This window comes from Accipiter gentilis, chromosome 3 (genome assembly GCF_929443795.1).
Source record: "Accipiter gentilis chromosome 3, bAccGen1.1, whole genome shotgun sequence".
Taxonomy (NCBI): Eukaryota; Metazoa; Chordata; class Aves; order Accipitriformes; family Accipitridae; genus Astur; species Astur gentilis.
Window position 1 is genome coordinate 44,324,945 of NC_064882.1, and position 16,853 is coordinate 44,341,797.

Here is a 16,853-nt window from a genome sequence, read left to right on the forward strand (position 1 = left end):
TGCACTAGATAAATAAAAATTATCTGAGGAAATTGATGGTGGTGAAGTAGGATGTAGTAACAGCGTGTGTCTGAAAATTCAACCCACAACAGTGCAAAAAATATGTTTTCACTGATGAAATATAATTAACAAATTAACACAGATTACTGATTTACACGTGAGTGTGTGGGTATAGACTTAGATTAATACTTGACATTCAGTTTTGTTTTTTCTTACCTGGGTAATGTGGTTTAAATGGGAGTCTCTGTTATCTACTTCTCATTCAGGGGAGACAGTAGCCATGGTGGTTTAGGACTTTTTTATTCTGCGAATTTATATAAAACCTTTGCAGATTTTTTTTTTTTTTTTTTTTACTACTTTTTACTTCTATTTTCTTCTTGAATATATGGCAAAACGTATTTGCCCTGTCTGTGGCTCACAGACAGAGAGATTACTGTGCCTGCTAGAGCCCAAATCTCTGCAGGGGTGACAGACAGCCCTCTGGCTTCTTTTGTCCTGACCCTCCATAGCCCCACACTGGCTATAGGAGTCAAAGCCGTTGATGTCAATATTGAACAAGGTTGGTCCAGCTCTAAACTCCTACAGATGACTCTTGCGGCAGCGATGCTGGCACTTGTCCAAACACTCTTCTGTGCACGCGTGATATTTACACAAAGTCGGATGGGAAACATCGCGTCAGCCCGGGTAAGCATGATGTGCTCATCCGACTGCTGAGATCACCATGACAAGACCTTAGGACAATGAAAAGGGGTGGAGAAAGACACTGAAGATTGATTAAAACCTTGTGTTTCCTGCATTCTTCCCTAAGATCTATTAAATTTTAAGTGGTAAAGCCTCTGCACACCTCTACTTCTCTTTAAAATTTAAGATCAAATAAGCTGCATCCAAATAAATACTTCTCTGAAGTTATTTTAACCTTTTTCTTCACCTATTTCCATGGAAATAGGCATTTTTTGCATGACCCTGACAGAACTCTGAGATGACTGTATCTGTCCGTTTCCTATTTTATCTCAGGATTTGGTTTTTCAGGCTTCATTCCAGAGTGTCTTTTCAGAGATGCTACTTTTTCTCCTCTTCCCAAGGACACTCATTTGGAAGTTTTCAAGGTACAAAGTATAATGGCTTTCACACAAATGCTGTCATACAGATATAGAATATAAAACCTTTTTCATGACTCTTTGAAAAGCAAAGACATTAGAAAAGTGATTGCTTTGATTGTGCAAAACTCAAGTACCAGCCTTAAAATTTTAATAGGGGAAAGTTATCCACGTTCCCTTCACTCACGAGAGCGTCTACTGTTCCAGTCATTTAGATGAGCTCTCCTGTCCATCATGCTGAAGTGATGACAATTTGCCTGCAAAAGAGGAAGAATAGGTAGAAATGGATCACTCAAAGCAGGGAAGAATATTATAAAGAAATAGAGAAAAAGAAAAAGCAACCAGCAGGATCTTACTCAATACAGTTTTTGTGACTCCAGAAAATACCTATGATTTATGAACTTATATCACTCCTTCCCCTTCCCATAGATATTTCTTTCCTATTGTGTACATGCAAAATAGGTGCTGAGATGTAAGCTGTGGGGTTTTTTTCCCCACCTAATCATTTAACAATGTTGCAGCTGAAAGAAAAATCCAGATGATTTCTATGGGCAATAGAAGCACGTGAAGATGCACACACTGAGAAAAGCTAAAATGTCTTCCTATGGGATGGTGACTAATATTCAATGTCCAATATAGCTGATGTGCAAGATACATGTAGCATCCCCTCTAATCTCGGCAGGGAATGTTTCCACCAATCCACACAAACATAAACCTGTAGTTTAAACTGCTCCCAGTGAAAGGGATCTCCCATAGTACGTGAGATCCAGCTAATGTGATTTTTGAGATATCATTGCCAGTGAAGAGATCATAAATACCCCACCCCCCACCCCCCCCCATACATTTGGTGTGTAAGCACCCAAATCAGCTTAGGTCAGGGCACTAGGGAAAACCAGAGGAACTTTACTTCACAGGGCAAATAAAAGGCTCAGTGAAATACCATCAAGCTTCTCCGAGCTCTTAGCTGTGCGTACTGCAGATTTAAAACCCTGTCTTAAGGGACAGATGAAACTAAGAGGCATGTAGGCTTCACATAGCTCTGTGACAAAGTCTAGCGATCTTAATATATTCTACAGTTATGGCCCAAATAATGGATCTTCCTTACGGTCTCAGTTGTAGACCAGGGCCTAATTAATAATAAAAATTGTATATGACAACTAGCAGGGTCTCTTGTTACCTCCTGCAGGTTCCAGACACCAGGCTGTGTAACACTGGGCAGTAACGCTGCTGGCAAGCTAATGAAAACAAGGAGCCTATGGTTTAACTGAATCAGGCTTGTCTTCCATACAGCCAAAAAAAAAAAAAGACTTTACCCCCAAACCACCCCACCCCCCATATATATGGAAACATATATACATACATATATATATGCATATATAAATAAATATATGTATTTGAAAAGTCAGGCATTGGGATCTTCAGCAATCTTAAAAAACTCAGTACATCCCATACAGTAGGTCTTGTGACATCCTTGTGATATTCCAGCTACACAAAGGCAACCTGCTTCCTGGGGAGTACATTGGTAGTCAGTAGATTTTTGGCCATCTAAGTCTCTTTGTATCCTGGGAATTTTTGTGTGCGCACACACACAAAGTACACGTAAATAAAAACAGACACAGTTGAAGAAAAATCGTCAAATAGATTAAGAGAAATTAAGATTAAAAAATAGATTTTTTTTTTTTTCCATTTATCCTCCTGTTAGCAGCCAAGTCTATGGTTCAATGAGGAGATAGATCCATTAAGATAATTTAATATGACCTCCTGGAAATGCAGGCCAAAGAACCTTTTTTTCTATAATTTCTGCATGAAATGTTTCAGAAAAAAAAAATTAAAATAGATCAAATACATCCTTCTAGCAAAGTCATTACCTCTGAATATTCTAGGAGGCTTTGAAAACTTTACTTCATTTCTCTGTCTTCCTTGTATTTAATTTTTAGTGAACTGGAATAAAGCGGGTAAGTATAAACATTTCACATTCTGCAGAGATGCATCCCTTTTCAAGTCCATTATTATGCAGGTATTACCAAACAACACTGGAACTTTGAAATTTTACCCAAAGGGAGAGGCTAATATTGGGTAACAGCTACTCACCTACGATGCCTCACCTAACATTATCAAAAGAAGGAAACATTGTTCAAGTAATTAAATATTTATTCCTTTAAAGGTATAACTAGAGCACGAAAATATATTTCTACCTCCCACAGCTTTTATCAAGCTGTCAGGTTCTCCATAGCTTGGCGTTAACTGAGTCATAAAGGGAAAAATAGCAAAAGCAGGAAAAATGTGTGAACCCTTGCTTGAGGATGCACTTGGTCATTCAGTGAGAAACCAGAAAAATTCTTGACTATTCCTGATCTCTGCAGGTGCAATTCAGCAGCAAGCTCAGTATGTGCTGAACTTCCAAACAGACGTTTGAATTCACTGCTAAGATGACACGGGATAATGTGTCTGCCCTTGGACACAGCTTCGGCTGTGCCCTTTCTCTTCTGGACAAACTACTGATGAGGTTCAAACCAAAAACTTTCTCTTTCTCTGTTCCAGTTTCCTTCCTTTTCGACACGTGTATTTATCCTCTGCCCTGCAAAAATAACGGAACAATCAAGTTTGATCGGAAAGGTTGTTTGACAGCATGTTTATAAACAGAGTGAAAGGACATACATTGCCTTATTTCCATTACAAGCCTTTAATTGATATTCATACTGGGGGGTTCATTTAAAAAAAAATAATAAACAAAACCAAACAAATCTCACTTGGGCGTTGCTTGAAAATCCCATTGAAATCTACATTTTTATATGCAGAAATGTCATTTTAAGCCTATAAATATACATCCTCTGTATTAAACCTGAGTTTCATAGAGACACAGGAAACTTGTTTTGGCCCGCTTTCATGTGGAGATATAAAACAATGTGCTAGATATAAAAATATCCACCCAGTATTTTTGTCTTTGTGGAATTGTTTCCCACTGCATTTTCACACCTTGGTCCACCACTTTTTAAAATGTAAAAGAACTGAACTATTGATCAGTATTTCACACTCTAAGGACACAGTAGCAAGAAAATACTGGATCAAAGTGAATCTGTGCTGAGCTTTATCCCCTGCTTCCTTATTATCAAAGCATTTGTGCAACTTTAAGCATATGAATACTATCATTTATATGCAGCCAAGCACTTAAACTCATGTATAAGTTTAATGATGTAATTGCGATCACTGGGGATTAAGGATAAGAAAGTGCTATGTATGACTAATGTACTAAGTTATTTTACTACACTTAAGTTTCATTTCTTTGCCCCATCCAAACCTCTATTTCTTTGTAGTAAGTAATATGCCTCGCTCAGTAGCTCCTTGACTAGTCGCTCCTTGACTTAGAATACATACTTAGCTATTTTAACTCTTCTCACTTTCAAATTCTTAATTTAATAAATAAACCAGTAAGAAATCTTAGGAAAATTATTTTGAAACTTATCTAAAAGTTCTCAGGCTTTCTCTTTTCTCTGAGTTTTTAATTCAGAAATTGGCTGCTGTTCTTGCTGAAGAAGTGTATTATAAACTGAAATATTCTGCTAGCCCTTTTTCTATATTTTATTAAGATGGGAAGTAAGCCAACCCCCTTTCTCTAGCCTTCTCCTCACAGCCACAGGTCAAAAGATACAGCCATTTCTGGAAGAAGCCTATAACTCACTCTTGTAACTTGACCTTCAAGTTTGTTGTAAAGAAACAATTCCTGGCATGTGAATAACAAGAAGAGTGACCACAGCATGGAAGACCACACCAGGAGAGAAACTGCCCCTAGGTCAGAGATGCCCGTCTGACCTCCATGCTGATCTTCAAACCAGTCGTTTGCTGTACATTGATTTGCTGGAAGCAAATAATTATTTAAAAATAATTAAATTTTGTTGTCAAGAAAAATATAATTGTAATTTCTAGAAAAACCAATGTAGTTGCTTCTTTTGCATTGTAGGTACAATTCAATGAGAAAATTTTCAAGGTTGTACATATACAGGACTATGTATGGTACCCATACATTCGGCTTGTGAACCAAGGTGACAGTCACGAGAAACAGAGGCAGCTTTCCGATCAAAGGTTGTGGAGGTCCAGCAGTTCTTCATTACACCGTGCTGGTGATTTGAGTTCCCTTACCTCAGTGGAGGACTGGCTGTAGTGAACATTTCCAAAATCCACACACATTATTTTATGCCTACACTTTATATTAGACTTAAAAGTTTTCTAGACCTTTAAGATCTGCAAGATTTCAAGATGGAAAGTCTGTGGGCTAAATTCTTGGTTGGTGCGGTCAATGGAATTGTTATCACTGTGGCAACAGTGACATTGTGAAAATGAATTCCACAATTTACTTATTTTCAGAAAAAAAGGTATTTTTTTTTAAATATTGAACTTGCTGTTTGAGAATTCATTGTGTCACTCCGAATTGTTGAGTTATAAGGACCTGTGATTACCTGTTCCTTATTTAGTCATCGCATAGCCTCACTATTGATGACCTTGAAGAAACTGGAGACTCTTACCTTATTTAGTCTCTCCTCATATGAAAGCAATTCCAGACTTAGTAATCCTTCTCGTGTTTCCATGTACGTTTCCATCCTACACCATTTCTTCTTTCAGATGAGTTGATAAAAACTGCATGAAGTATTCAAACATAGGCACATCCCTGGTGTATAGTATCACCCAATATTTTCCTCTTTCTCTATTAAACCTCATCCATCTTAACATTCCATTGGTTTTATTACATGAGCTGAGCGCTGGACTGGTATATGCTGGTTGGTTTTTGGTTCTTGTGTTCATGGGCATTACTTTTCATTTGTCAACACTAAATTTTATCATGCTACCATATACTTAGAGCATAGATGGACCCCTTCAAAGGCAAATGATCCATCCTAAAGTAGGACGCTAATTCACAGAAACTAAGTTGCCCAATATCATTCTGGGTTTTACTTTCACAGACTCTAATTTTCCTTAGCATTTTGCAGACACAGTCACTATTTTGACTGAGTGGCTGATAACAGATTCCTTCTATCACAGTCTTCCTTTTTAGCAACAGAGCCTTAATCAGTTGAGACTCTACAAGACATGGCCATAGATCTCATTGTCTACATGCTTTCTCCTAAACATCTCTAAGTTTGAGATGCCTCTTATAGCAACAATATAATTTTAAAGCAACCATTCAGTTAATCCATCACAGTTTTACAGCAAAACACTTCTTCAGAAGTGCTGTTACTTTTATCTGTGGCCAATTGCCTGTCTTCTTTTTTCATGCACCGTGCTGGGACATTTTTATTTGTCTGTTATTTGCTATTTTTTTCTTTAAACTCAGTGTCTGTCTTTTGCCTCTGTAATTCCAATTGTAAAGATCACAATTATTTTTAGGTAGTTTATTGTTACCACAAGTAATGCCAGTCTATATCAGACTACAGGGCATTATAGCGAAGGCTCTTCAAAGACTTCCCCACATCTTCTAATGTATTTTAATATGTGTACAGTCTCCACTTCTGATTGGGGAACCTTTTTATTATACAGTGCAACTAAATAAGGCAAAAATAGTCATTTCCTAAAAGGCCTCTATGAGTACATTTCTTTATATAGATTGTGTAGGAGGGCAATAGAACAAAATTTGGTACTTTGCTATTCTGAGGAATAATCAGCGTATCTGAGACAAGCATCCAAACATCTCTCGAAAACTCTGTAACGGTTCTACATGTCATGGTATTCCTCACTGTTTATCACAGTGTTTCAAATCCCTTATGAGGTCATGAATGTTCTCTTAAGTTGTTAGTATTTAATTATAAGAAAAATAAATACATGCTCATTTTTTATTTTCATATGTACCAAGACCTTTTCATAGCAATAATACAATCTCTGTAGTTGAGCCAGCTCTTGGGGCTAAAAGGGAATAAAAGTAGATACTGCATTTCTTTGTGTAGTGGTCTTTCTACAGGTCCATACAGTGTGGCATAATAGACGATTTCCAAGGTTCTGAGATGCCAACCTTAGAAGGTTAATAAATCGATTTACCTCTATGCTGCAGGAGATATCTGTGCATTAAAAGAGATGAGCCATATTGAGGATTCCAAGGTTAAATGAGTTTATTGAGTTAGTGGTTACAATGGTATGTCAGATACCTGTAATCCAAGCTACACCTACATATTTGCCTCTAAATTCTCACACTGTCAGTTTCCGTGTCTCTAAACATTCCACCACCAGGTCTGCTATTACTAATATTATAATAATAATCATAATAATAATCATAATATAAAAGGCAATGTCAATCACCATATTGTGCTTCATACTCCACCATAAGGAATTCAATTGGCAAAAGTAAACCTCTGGTCATATTAATGGGATTAATTGAAATGTGAGCAATCATAACACTACTAGAATATAAAGAACAAAATATGGTTTAAAAGAAGCGTTTTTAAGATGAATTAGTTTGTATCTGTTTTAAAAATTCACATACTATAATGAAGATGACTTAAAAGTTATATCATTTAATTATTGGGCCACACATTTAAGCATATTGGCTAGTACATTTTTGCACTGGAACAGAAGCAATACAAGCTTTATGGTCTACCATTACAATTCCATTTTTTTCACTTAATATACCTGCCAACCTAATGTTTCTTGCATGCATAAAAATTTCTGGGTTTAGACTTGAATTTATTATTTAACTCACACGTACCCCTGTGATGCAAATTCTTTGGCCAATTTAATGCTATAGTTTAGTTTAAAAAGGAAGCTTGGAATAAGTCCATTTAACATCAGAAGAGAATGCCCTAAATTTGGGCATTGCAGAAAGTTAGTTACTTCAATAGAGTCTCAGGTCGCATGCAAATTGACGCTGCTTCCCCCCACCCCATGCCAGACGCATACAAGTCGGCAGGTATGCATACAAAAAGAATATAAAACCCTCCTGGTAAAGTTTAGTGGTTTAGAATGAATCCATAGCTTTAAATTCACTTAAGGCCTGTACAGGGGAAATATGTTTCTTCTGGGACCCTCTTCTCACTCTTGTCTGATATTCTTCTGGTTTTTCTCTCTTTACTAGAGGTTTCTTCTCAGGGGCCTTCATCTTCCAAGATACAACTGGTGAGTTCACTGCAGCGGTACCATAGACCTTCTGATATTTAGTAGAAGCCACATATGATGCTTTCACTGTAAGGACCACAGCGTTCATCAGATTTTTAGCTGCCTGGATGAGAGAAGTGGCACTGTCCAGCTACAAATAGAAAAGAAAATGAAATACAGCAAGGTTACTCCACAACCGGATCACTGGACCATTACCTGACTGAAGTCTGGATACTCTCAGATCTCATTAAAGATGAAATGAATCCTCTCCCTCGGGATTGATCAAGTAGCTTGTAGTAACAAGCACCGGCAACAGTGTGCACCGAATTGTAAAGGTAAGACTGTGGTACCTCACATTAAAATTTCTAGTAATTCAAAGGAAAAGGTTGTGTTGTCTGGTTTTTTGTTGTTGATTCTTTTTCTACGGGTGAAGAAGTTACCTCTTTTTTTCCAAAAAATCGCTGTTACTTCTTACTTAAACCTTTAAAAATTTACTTTGACATGTCAGAAACTGCAAAACAGGTCAACAGAGGTTTTCCCAGGTGTTTAGGTTTGTTCTAATTATTCCTGTTAAGCCCAGGATAACACTAGCAATGATGTCTACAGGAACAGTGTGAGGCCAGTGCTGAGCTTGTTAGAGAATCCCATCTGAAAAGATGAAAGAAGATTTTGAAACCTCTAAAGAAATAAAAAGATGAAACAGTTAACTGCAGGTTTTTGTAGCTACTGTAATAAGTAAGTTACGTATGTTCACAAGGAATCTTACTTTAGGATTAGCAGGCTTTTTGTACATATACCCTTGTGTTTCTCCCATGAATGAGTCTGCCTGAGGTTCCTGGGTCCTCTGGATGTAAGAGGCCTTAAGAACTTGTTGAACTTCAAACCATTGGGACTTCCAGTCAGCAAGTTTCCATCATGCACTGAAATCAAGTACATATTCCTGGCCAAATTCTTTGAAAGGATTCAAGCATATAATAGGGCTTCCAAAGCAATGTCTCAGTGTTCCAAAATGCAAATTAGGCACTTGCCAAATTCAACTGGACATCCTCAAATGAGTAGGTGCTAAAATTGGGGTTTTAAGTACTGCAGTAACCCAGGTTACTAGTTAAGATGTTCGATTATCCCCTTCCCAAAACACTGAAAAAGTAGGATATAAGCTTGGTGATAAAGCCTTTCAGTTCTACCATGGAAGCTACCTCAAATTTTATAAGACTTTCCCAGTTTGTAGGAACGATATTGGATAAAATATTATTTTAACTCTTTAAACTACTATTGCCAGGGGAGGGGAACCTCAACCCATCCTACCAGTTTGATGCCAGTGCCAGCAACAGATGCCCAGAGCCTGGAGAGGAATCCCAGGTCAGCAGGAGAGCACCTGAAGAGCAGCACAAAGGAATTCCAGCCAGTCAGCTTCATCAGGGGCCCAACTTAAATACCTCTGCGCAAACACAGGTAGCATGGGGAATAAACAAGAGGAATCGGAGACGTGCGCACACCTGCAGGGCTGCGATCTTACTGGCATCACGGAGACGTGGTGGGATGGCTGGCTCCTATGACTGGAGTGTTGGCATGGAAGGGTACAGGCTCCTTAGGAAGGACAGGACAGACAGACGAGGAGGGGGTGTCACCCTCCATGTCAGTGACCAGCTGGAGTGCCTGGAGCTCCGCCCGGGCGTGGATGAGGAGCCGACCGAGAGCTTATGGGTCAGGATGAAAGGGAGGGCAGGGACAGGTGACATTACAGTGGGGGTCTGCTACAGACCACCCGTCTAGGAAGACCGAGCAGATGAGGCCTCTATAGACAGGTCAGAGCAGCCTCATGTTCGCAAGTCCTGGTCCTCATGGGGGACTTCAGCCACCCCAGTATCTGTTGGAGGGACAACGCAGCAGGGCACAAGCGATCCAGGAGGTTCTTGGAATGTCCTGATGACAACTCCCTTCTCCATGTGATGGAGGAGCCAACGAGGAGAGGTGCTGTGCTGGACCTTGTTCTCACCAGCAAGGAGGGATTGGTGGGGAATATGAAGCTCAAGGGAGAAGGCTGAGGTATCTGATGACTTTTCTGCCTGAGTCTTCCCCGCCAAGTGCTCCAGCCTCACCACCCAAGTCACAGAAGGCAAAGGCAGGGACTGGGAGAATGAAGAACTCCCCGCTGCAGGAGAAGATCAGGTTCGAGACCATCTGAGGAACCGGAATGTGCACAAGTCCATGGGAACTGATGAGATGCATCTGAGGGATCTGAGGGAACCGGCGGATGAAGTGGCTAAGCCCTTATCCATCCTATTTGAGAAGTCCTGGCAGTCTGGAAAAGGGGAAACATAAGCCCCATTTTCAAAAAGAGAAAAAAGGCAGACCTGGGGAACTACAGGCCAGTCAGTGTCACCTCTGTGCCTGGCGAGACCATGGAGCAAATCCTTCTGGAAACTGTGCTAGGTCAAATGGAAAATAGACAGGTGATTGGTGACAGCCAACATGGCTTCACTAAGGGTAAAGCATGCCTGAGAAATTTGGTGGCCTTCCACAACAGGGCTGGTGGATAAGGGAAGAGCAACTGACGTCATCTACCTGGACTTGTGCAAAGCATTTGACACTGTCCCACATGACATCCTCGTCTCTAAATTGGAGACACATGGATTTGACAAATGGACCACTCATTGGATAAAGAATTGGCTGGGTGGTCACACTGAAAGTGTTGTGGTCAACATCTTGATGTCCAAGTGGAGACCAGTGAGGATTGGTGTTCCTCAGGGGTCGGTATTACGACCATCCCTACAAGAGAAGGACCTGGGGGTGTTGGTTAACGAGAAGCTCAACATGACCCGGCAATGTGTGTTTGCAGCCCAGAAAGCCAACCGTATCCTGGGCTGCATCAGAAGAAGCGTGACCAGCAGGTCGAGGGAGGTGATCCTCCCCCTCTACTCTGCTCTGCAGTGCTGCATTCAGCACTGGGGCCCCCAACATAAGGATACGGACCTGTTGGAGTGAGTCCTGAAGAGGGCCACAAAGATGATCAGAGGGCTGGAGCACCTCTGCTATGAGGACAGGCTGGGAGAATTGGGGTTGTTCAGCCTGGAGAAGAGAAGGCTCCGGGGAGACCTTCCAGCAGCCTGCCAGCACCCTAAATGGGGCCTACAAGAAAGCTGGAGAGGGACTTTCCACAAGGGATGTAGTGATAGGACAAGAGGTAATGGCTTTAAACTGAAAGAGGGTAAATTTGGATTATATGTGAGGAAGAAGTTCTCCACTGTGAGGGTGGTGAGGCCCTGGACCAGGTTGCCCGGAGATGTTGTGGCTGCCCCATCCCTGGCAGTGTTCAAGGCCAGGTTGGATGGGGCTTGGAGCAACCTGGTCTAGTGGAAGGTGTCCCTGCCCGTGGCAGGGGGGTTGGAACTAGGTGATCTTTAAGGTCCCTTCCAACCCAAACCATTCTACGATTCCATCCCACTTACTCAGTAAGTTCTTAGCTGTTTTTAATCAGTATAAAAGGCCAGTTTCCTTCCAAACCTTTCCTGCTCCATATTTTGGGAGCATATGATTCCTTAACATGAATTATAAGCAAGGTAACCAGGATAAGTACTCATAAGGCAATAACAAAATCCATATTATACTTCACATGAAGTGTTTTGAATCATTAACAGTAGAAGAGTTAAGGAGAAACCTCTTTCTGAAATGTCAGTGACTGATGTGAACAGGAATAGACATTACAGAAAGTCTGTGTCTGGAACCACATTAATCTATGGATTTACCTGTTATTTTTTATTTCCTCAGCTGTGATCTTATACTCATTATGATTCATTAAATACATAAACAGCTACATACAGTGAGGTGAGAAACAAAAAAGCATTTTAATGTTTTTCACGTACTTGGTGCCATTCCCTGAAATGCATAATTAATTGCCTGCCCCCAGTAAATATTTTTCCTCAGGACTAATTTGTATTTTCTGTTAGTAAAAGAAACTAAGTTAAAAGATGGAAAATTACATTATGTGGCAGAAACATGACTGTTCAATAGGGAGTAATGAAATATAATTCAGTATAGTGTTATTCTATAACCACACTACTGCATGATTTATAAGGCAATCTGTATGTTTGTTGGCAAATAACAGATCATACTCTATTAAATTAGGATATTCTAATTTACTGCAGTGATCTACAATCAAGCATTATTCATTGTTAAATGATTCTTTTTGAAACACTGGTGGATTGATATTGAATATAAAGTGATACCGTCAAATAGTATTTACTTCATAATCAATGTGGATACACTGACTGGACCAAGCCCATATTGCACATTCCTGAATGAAGTCTATTTGCTGAAGGTTTCTAATTCCCTCACATTTTCTAACATTTCTTTATGAAAAAAGTTCTGGTAGCTGTTTTACATGGGGCATATATGAAGGAACAGAAGGAAGGATTTTGAAATGAGGAGGCACCTAAATTAGATGCTTGAAACCATACAAAGGATGCACTGTACATCATTAAACACATTAGTAATTTTGTGGAGTATATCAATAAGGGTGTGCAGAAGCATATACTTCTGCAAGATCAGCTGCAGATTGCAACAATGTCTTTTAGAAAACCACGTTACATATTTTGATGCCATTTTAATAATCTCTACTTTCAATTTGCTGTTATAGTAGATAAGAGCTCCCTATTTTAGCATTATTAATCACATTTTAACATGCAGATCCTAAGACCTTGCCCTTAATATCGATTCATATTGTAAAATGCTTTCAAGTCTTGGAATCAGAAAAGAGACATAAAAACCCCATAATAGTATTAGGCTATGAGTGTTCTCCAAAATCTGCTGGTAGCCATCCCATGTACCCAATTTGGCTACCTAAGCACTTCCAGTGATTTTCTTATTGCCTCCAGCTCCTTGCTTGTATTATGGCTCAGTAAAGAAGAATTAAACTGAATGAACATAATTTCAATTAACATTTAGATCTTACTACACCACTGTGCTACTTCAGTTTTAAGCTGTGCTTTGTAATCAGCAGAGCTACAGTGGCATAAAACTGGAACGAGGCAGCAGTGAATCAAGCCCTTAGTGCGTTAATTCCTTACAAAATCCGGGCACAGAAACGTATGCACTTTTCCAAACAGATAATGTTAATAATAGTAAAAAAAAAAAAATAAAAAAAAATAAAAAGGAAGGAAAATTAACATTTCAAATAAAAGTACCACTAGGAAATTATTGCACAGTACAGAAGGCAAACTTTACTCCCTAGCAATGGTTAGGGAATTATGAATATAATGATAGCTTTCTGTGCTAACACCTAACAGAGCCTTTGACTTGCTACACAAAGCAATAGTGTTCTGCTACTTAGCTCTCTTTACAAATAGGTTTGCCTCCAGTTAGGAAGAAAAAGCCCTCTTAAACAGAAGAGATAAATTTAGGTTATTGGCCCATAAAACTGCAAGAATGGAGAATGCTGGGGGAAATTCAAAATTCATAAAGAACCAAAGAATCACTGCACGGGAGCTGGTCACTTACCCAGGTTAAAACTGCCATCTATGCAGGGAAGGCATAAATCATTCAGAAGAAAAATAAATAAAGGTTTTGCTACAAGCTAACTACGCAATTAGTGAATGCAAGGGTAAAACACTGGAGCAGCAGAGCCTATTATCTGCCAAGAAGAGAATTTCAGGGTTTTTTTCCCCCAAAAAAATCCTTATGGCTTTGCGGAGGTTCTGATCTGCTTATAAGCTGTGCTGCATTTTTCCTGCACTATATGCAGAATTTTCCAGAATCTTGTGACAATCAAGATTTCTTGCTTCTTTTACATATAATCTAAGTAAAATAACCAGCAATTACCGTACCAAAACAGCTGAAGAAGTGAGAGAGAATAAAGCTGGAAAATCTTCTCCTTAACAGTAAAGCAAATGAAAAGAGATGTTCTCCCTGTATTGTCACACCACTCTAATGGGGAAGAATTATACCGCAGTTTTTAGAAAGGACAAAATTCAATTTCCAGAGATATCTTCATATTTATAATCAAAAATATGCCACAAAAAGTATGGGAAAAAGATTAAAAAAAATATCTGTATTCCCAGTGAGCAAGGATATGGTATAGGTAGTTTTAAAAGATCTGGTTGTTTAAGAATGTTCTATATCATTACTGTTGATTTTAATAAACCTTGAAAAGTGGGGGAAGACATCAAAAGAATTGTAGATAGTTCCTAGTAAGGAAATATCTGAGCGGCGCAAATAGAATGACCTGTGAAATTATAGGCCAGTTCAGCTGACAGCACTCCCAAACAAAATAATGCAATCTCTATGACAGACTCCATAAATAAAGGGAGGAAAGAAATACACTTAATGGTAACCAAATGGCTTTGTGGGTAAAAATATTTTCAAAGTAGCCTACATCATATTTTGATGTGATTAAACTTTGGATTGCTTAAAATAATGCTGGTGATATAATTGAGCCTTTGAAAGGTGTTTTTCTTGATACTACACGACAGCTTGATTAAAAACTCAGCTGATACAAAATTAACAAGGCACAAACAGAGTGATTACAAATTCTCTAATAGCTAAGATCCCAAAAATATGTATACACAAAAAATTCATTGCTAAACAGTGACTTTTGTAGTGGGCTTGTGGAGAAACCATTTGTCAGCTTTACAGTATTAATACTTCTGTTAAAAACTTGAAAAAAGTCACTTAACTGATGAAATTTGCACATAACATAACAATTGGGAAAGTGGTAAGTCATACAGAGGGCAAGTGATTGATACCTAATAAACTGGTAAAAGTCAGAAATATAGATTTTAGTTTGGCCAACCTTATAACAGATGATACCTACTAATACAATAATGAACTTTATTCTATGCAGGATGCTAGGAAATCACTCCCTGTGTATACAAAAAGGAGGACACTGATGAAACAGGTTAAATTATCATATTCAGTTTATCGTGCGTCCACAGTTATGAAATACTGAATCCTCAATGCAAAATGAACACTGAGGAACTGGAAAGAATTTAAAGAACCTCAAGGACAAAAACCACCAGGAAAGATTCAGTCAGCTCTGGTTTTGCCATTAATAAAGTGCATGATTCAAAAATTAGTTGATCAAAATTACTAAGTACGTTATAACAGAAAGCTGATAATATTTCAAGTTCAACAGATTAGACAAAGATATAACAATTTAATGGCTGAAAGGTGAAGCAGGTCATTTTATTAATTAGCTGAAAAGTTTTAGCAGTGATATTAATTAATCACAAGAACTCATGAAAGATAGTGATTCTATCTCTAGAAATTGTGAAATCAATATTGGATGGTTTTGCTTAATATGTACACTCTAGTTTAAGCACAACTATTGGGCATTTTTAATGCATATTATTTCAGGGACCCTATCCATCAGTTATGCAGGAAGATGGCTTAGATGATAACAATTGTCCATATTGACCTTGAAACGTTTGAATGTAAAAAATTAGTATTAGTAATTATTGATAAATAGAGTTTCATCTGGTTTACTTTGTACAGATCAGGAAGAACAGTTGTCATGTATTTAACGTGTTGAAAAAGAACCTGTAACCCTTCAAATACTCTTGGCTAAGACTTGATTGTGTGCCTTTAGCTGGTAATTTAGGCACTGCCAAGCCCTTAAAGCTATCTACCTGTGAATTCTGGGTGCATTCCCTGCTTCTCCTGCTTTTCAAAGCAAATTCATACTTCTGTGGACAGGCATAGTTGCTGTTATCACAAACCAAAAGTCAATTAACAGCCTATAGAGCAACTAAGTTACATGAAGCAATTATAAATCTGGAGGGTGAATCAGGAATACCATTTTCCCAGATTTCGTTCTTATGCAACAGAACGTTTTCCTCTTGTCTGTGCTTAATAGTAAATCCAGTCCTACATACATATGGAAGATACATGTACAAAAAAGATCTTATTCCTAATACTTATGTCTTACATTTCTGTGGCACACTTACTGCATAACACATGATACTATTAGTGACAGCCAATGCAAGAATGGCCTATTTGCTATTCAGAGGCACTCATCCCTATGGTAGGAGACATGTTATTTATCAGCACTACTATGCAATGGCTGAAGCCATATTTCAGTCAGTAACTTGAAAATGCACATGAAGTTTTTGCTAGATAGAGTCCATTGTGAGAAAACTATCCTATATACATGAAATTCTATAACAAACAAAATGCCATTATTTGTAATGCAATGTGGCCACAATGGTATTAGAAAGGGATCTGTGGCTACACAGAGAAAATTGCATTATACTCCTCTTTTCCTAGCTATTTATTTCACATTTGATTGCATTTAACTTACTTCTTTATACATGTTGAATATTTAATTCATTCTGGGGGTAGTTGTGTTTTATAGGCGTCCAATCCATTGAATAACTGCCTTCATCTGTGTTTTTTTCAGTTACAGGTAAGAAACCCATAGGGACTGGTTGTATTTAACAAAAGCTCCCATCTCTTACGACAGCAGAAAGCACACAAGTATACCAAGAACCATGGGTATCTTCTGTCTTCTACGTACTACTGCCATTTTAAAACACATGTTTAATTTACAAGTTCAACAGGTTGCCAACTGCTTTATGTCAGTTTAAAAAAGCATAAGCATATAAAAATACTCCCAGTACTGGCATTCACAATAAAAGATAAACAAACACAAGACAGAAAATTTGTAGAGATGCATTTATACAGTTGATT

The 16,853-nt window shown here is 38.5% G+C and overlaps 1 protein-coding gene across 5 annotated transcripts in view; it reads right to left on the reverse strand.

The window, feature by feature from the left end:
* Nucleotides 1–7,179: 7,179 nt before the first annotated feature.
* The window catches only part of CTNNA2 (catenin alpha 2), a 512,225-nt gene continuing 502,551 nt past the window's right edge, over nucleotides 7,180–16,853 (reverse strand). For all 5 annotated transcript variants that reach the window (XM_049792668.1, XM_049792672.1, XM_049792671.1 and 2 more), the window contains one exon: nucleotides 7,180–8,322. In XM_049792668.1, the coding sequence (XP_049648625.1) occupies nucleotides 8,035–8,322 (288 nt within the window). In that variant the 3' untranslated portion in view covers nucleotides 7,180–8,034. The remainder of the gene's footprint in view (nucleotides 8,323–16,853) is intronic.